This window comes from Phoxinus phoxinus (assembly GCF_949152265.1).
Source record: "Phoxinus phoxinus genome assembly, chromosome: 9".
Taxonomy (NCBI): Eukaryota; Metazoa; Chordata; class Actinopteri; order Cypriniformes; family Leuciscidae; genus Phoxinus; species Phoxinus phoxinus.
Window position 1 is genome coordinate 585,001 of NC_136884.1, and position 5,000 is coordinate 590,000.

At 37.2% G+C, this 5,000-nt stretch overlaps 1 protein-coding gene across 2 annotated transcripts in view; it reads right to left on the reverse strand.

Moving 5' to 3' along the window:
• LOC307004586 (glutamate receptor ionotropic, kainate 2) overlaps positions 1-5,000 on the reverse strand; it is a 45,563-nt gene that overhangs the window by 10,855 nt on the left and 29,708 nt on the right. Inside the window, exons 8-11 of one of the 2 annotated variants that reach the window (XM_079623902.1) lie at positions 3,211-3,318; positions 2,942-3,055; positions 2,359-2,565; positions 280-503 (exon numbers count right to left, since the gene is read on the reverse strand). In XM_079623902.1, coding sequence (XP_079480028.1) covers positions 280-503; positions 2,359-2,565; positions 2,942-3,055; positions 3,211-3,318 — 653 coding nt within the window. Of the gene's footprint in view, positions 1-279; positions 557-2,358; positions 2,566-2,941; positions 3,056-3,210; positions 3,319-5,000 lie in introns of those variants that run through there. The other variant, XM_079623903.1, reaches the window with a different exon arrangement.

Here is a 5,000-nt window from a genome sequence, read left to right on the forward strand (position 1 = left end):
GTGATTCTATTTTTTTTATTTTATTATATGCGATTATTTTAATTTTTACCACTAAATATAACAACATTGGCTGTAAATAATGTGGTTTAATGCAATCATATTTTGCTATCGAAATCTTTATCGAAAATGTTTACGTTTTTCAATTATTTGGATTAAACTGCAGAGAATTTCCGACACGAACGTCCCGTTTCCCGAGACTGAGGATGAAAACGGACGCACACACACACACACACACACACACACACACACACACACACTAGCGCGAGGGTCACATGTTACCTGGCTATGACAAACAGCACACAACTGACACCCAAGCAAGCCAGCAGAATATACATCCAGATATCAGGGGACAGAGGGTTGAGGAAGGAGAACACGCCGGGGTTGGTGCCGTTGGGTTTGCGGTAGAGAATGCTGATTCCCAGAGTCATGAAGGGTTTGGAGAAGTCAATCACCTTCTCACGCACGTACGTGATGGTCAGCGGCGCCACGGCCAGGTCCGCTTTCTGTCAATCACCAACAGAACACACCAATGATGTCCTGCTGCAAACATGTGACCCTGGACCACAAAACCAGTCACATGGGTCTATTTTATCAAATTGAGATGTATACATCATATAAAGCTGAATAAATAATCTCTCCATTGATGTGTGGTGTGTTAGGATAGGACAATATTTGGTCGAGACACAACTATTGAAAATCTGGAATCTGAGGAGCAAAAAAATGTAAACATTGAGAAAATCTCCTTTAAAGTTGTGCATTTATGTTCACGATTGTGCTGCATTCACTCACAGAAATACATGTTTTATATATTTACGGTAGGACATTTACTAAATATCTTCATGAACATGATCTTAATATCATGTATTAATAATCAATAATTTTGACCCATACGATGTATAGTTGGTATTGCCACAGATATACCCGTGCGTCATGTGACTGGGTTTGTGATCCAGGGTCATGTGACTAGAACCAACCAAAAGATTCAAATGAATCAACTCTGAATCAACCGTGAGAATCTCTTGTGCTGGAAAACCTTATTTGCTGTTCCGGGTCAAAAATGACCCACCGCTTGTAAATGTGTTGATATAGTATATTATCACTAAATATTGGGTTTGATCTTTTAATCAACTTGTTTTCCATCAATAGGCACAGATTATATGAGTGTGTTTGGAACGGATTGATCGTAGGCCTCATTATCATCATCTCTATTGTTCATCGGGTTTCCAGCAGCAAGTTCATGTCTATTCATTTACACACACAACGTAATATCAAATTTAGCATTTTAAGTCATTTTTAGTAATTTTTAGTAATTTTTTTGTTAACCTTTGATCATGTGTCTTGGAGTATCGCAGTAAAGTGGTTTCGTGAGATATCGAGATATGTATCGAATCGTGACACGAGGGCATCGTTATCCGCTAGTTTAAAGGCAACCTAATAGAAATATAGAAATATAGACTGAAAACACAATAAATGCACAATAAAATATTTTACAAACTATTACAAAAAATACAACATCCAGATGCATTTTGATGCATAATTAGAAATATCAGGGCTTGATGAGCTAGAAATTAGCTTAATTTTCACGAAAATAATCTCACAAAAAGTCTTAAAATAATATTTTTCACATTTTCAGGGAAATTGAAGCCTGTTTAAAATAGATTATTTAGTTTTCTATCGAAATTAAAGTCAAACGTGAACTGAAAATGTTTAAAGCAACCTAATAAAAAATCAAATATACAATGAAAACACAATAAATGCACAATAAAATATTATACACTTTATATTTCTGGCCTAAAAGCAGCGGCACAGGTTTCAGACGCAGATCGAGCGTACAGGCCAACGGATGTAAACCAGCGAGAGATCGAGCGAGCGCAGCGTGTTTGTGTGTGTGTGTGTGTGTGTGTGTGTGTGTGCACGGCGGGAGAATCTGATCATTAATTGATGATATGCTTGTCCCTCGCTCACGAACATCTCACACTACAGCGTCTGCTAATCACATCTCCAGAGACGATCACACACACACACACACACACACACACACACACACACACGCACACACTCTCTCTCTCGAGCGGTTTAGAGGAGTGAGATGTTGTTTACTCGTATGATCGCGATGAAACGTCAGATCATCATATTAGTAATGATGATAAATTCAGCTTTGGTCACAGGAATAAATTACACTTTACTAGATATTAAAATAATTTTACATTCTAATAATATTTTTTTTTGTATTTTTTAATCAAATAAACACAGCTTTGGTGAGCAGAAGAGACTTCTTTAAAAAACAATAAAAATCTTCCCGCTCCAAAACTTTTGACTGGTCGTGTGTGTGTGTGTGTGTGTGTGTGTGTGACTCACGTGGTCCATGAGCTCGCGGATCATGCCGTTCCACTGGCCCGTGTTCTCCTCGATCGCCCCGTACTTCCCGTCCTCCACTAACCGGATCTCGTACCGGAAGCCCAGGATCCCCGAGAGTTCCCGGAGCAGATCCACACAGAAGCCCTCGAAGCGGTCGTTGCCGTACAGCGGCTTATCCGACTTCTTGAACATGACGTACGGCTCCTCCTTGAACACACACACACACACACACACACACACACACACACACACACACACACACACACACACACACACACACACACACACACAAAAAGTGTCATGCAAAAAAATATTTATGGTAATGTTTTAGGTTAATTAGGGCTACAAATGTTATATATTCTTAATATCACAAATATTTTAGTATTTCGACAACAGGGAGTTTTAAGCTGGAGTCTGTGGATGTGTTTAGAGAAAACCATGTACATTTTCTTTTAATAAATAAATAAATAAATAATAAGATTCAAATAAATAATAATATGTGTGTGTGTGAGTATGTGAGTATGTGTGTGTGTGTGTGTGTGTGTGTGTGTGTGTGTGTGTGTGTGTGTGTGTGTGTGTTTACCAGTATGGTGGACACGCGGAGTGATTTGTTGGCTAGCGAGTCTGTGATGTTGGTGACTTTACTCTTGTGATTCTCTGTCATGTTCAGTCCACGCGGAGGGTCCCATGTTCCGATCTGTGCAAGAAACACACACACACACACACACACACACACTGCATGAATTCACTCATATACTGTATTATCACAAACAATCACTTACATACACACACACACACACACACACACACACACACACACACACACACACACACACACACACACACACACACCTTCTCGAGGCCGTTCTCTTTGAGACTGATCACGTCCAGGTCGAAGTCTGTCCTCAAGCCGTTGGTTTTGTTGAAGAGGATTCGCCCCGTCAGTCCGTCCCACGATGCCTGTGCAGATGTCAGATATATATATATATATAAATATTAATAATATTTTATACAATTCAACTCATTAAATAAATAAATACATATATATTATATATATATATATATATGTAAATAATATTAATCATATACATAATTATATATAACATATATGTAATCTTACTAAATTATATTTTAAAAATTATTTATAAATTAAACTCATTAAATAAATAGTTGAATATTTAAAAAGGTACAAGCCCAGTAATGTCAGTTTGAAAGGAAATATTTCACACACTATATTACAAATGTTTGATTGAACACTTCAGATTAATCTTTTTCACTCTGTTGTATGAAAGACAAATAAAAAAATATGTATGATCTCACATTTCTCTAAACATTGCATTGATTTAATATCTTAATGTTCGTGTGTGTGTGTGTGTGTGTGTGTGTGTGTGTGTGTGTGTGAGACACATTGTTCCTCAGGATGATGTTTCAAAGACTGCAGGAACAGAGTGTGTCATTTTCACAAATTACCAGCTGAGACCAAAGATCTGACGAGAAACACACAAAAGACTCTCAATCTGAAAATTACTGTGCAGAACAAACACACACACACACACACACACACACACACACACACACACACACACACACACACACACACACACACACACACACACACAGTCAGAACACAAAGTGTGATTTATGTCTGAGATAATGACACACACACACACACACACACACACTCACACACACACACACACACACACACACACACACACACACACACACACACACACACTTTTATCAGATCAAACTGATGTACTGAATGACATAAATCAGGGAAACTTTTTTTTATTCTAATATTCTAATTAATATATATATTTTTTTATTTCAGCTAAAAATATATATTTTAGTATTATTTACATACTATTATAGTTTTCATTAATATTTTGAATTAGCTTTTTTTAATATTTTGTAATGTTTTATGTTTTGTTTTTTGCGATTTCTATTATTTTTGTTTTTAAAATATTTTTATTTAAGTTGATTTTCATTTTATTTTATTTCAGGTAGTTACCACGGCAGCAACTAGTTTAGGTTTAATCTAATATTCATCTATATAAATATGAACTATAAATACTGGAACTGCCGCTTATGGCACTGCTGAATATGGTATTTCTCACTCATCTCTTTAAAGTGTTTTCATCTGATATGTATTTAATAACAGCTCTGTGTTAAACTAAACAAATATAAGTAATCTGAAGTTGATGAGATGTGTGTACCGTTTAATGAGGCTGATGAATCCTCTATATATAAACCATAAACATCGGCACTGCCACTTATGAATATGATATTTCTCACTCATCTCTTTTAAAGCTTTCCATCTAATATGTATTTAATAACAGCTCTGTGTTAGTGATGTGTGTATTTGCTGAGGTGTGTGTATGTGCTGAGGTGTGTGTATATGATGAGGTGTGTGTGCTGAGGTGTGTGTAGATGTGTGTATGTGCTGAGGCGTGTGTATGTGTGTAGGTGTGTGCTGAGGTGTGTGTATGTGTGTAGGTGGGTGTATGTGCTGAGGTGTGTGCTGAGGTGTGTGTATGTGTGTAGGTGTGTGCTGAGGTGTGTGCTGAGGTGTGTGCTGAGGTGTGTGTGTGTGCTGAGGTGTGTGTATGTGTGTAGGTGTGTGCTGAGGTGTGTGCTGA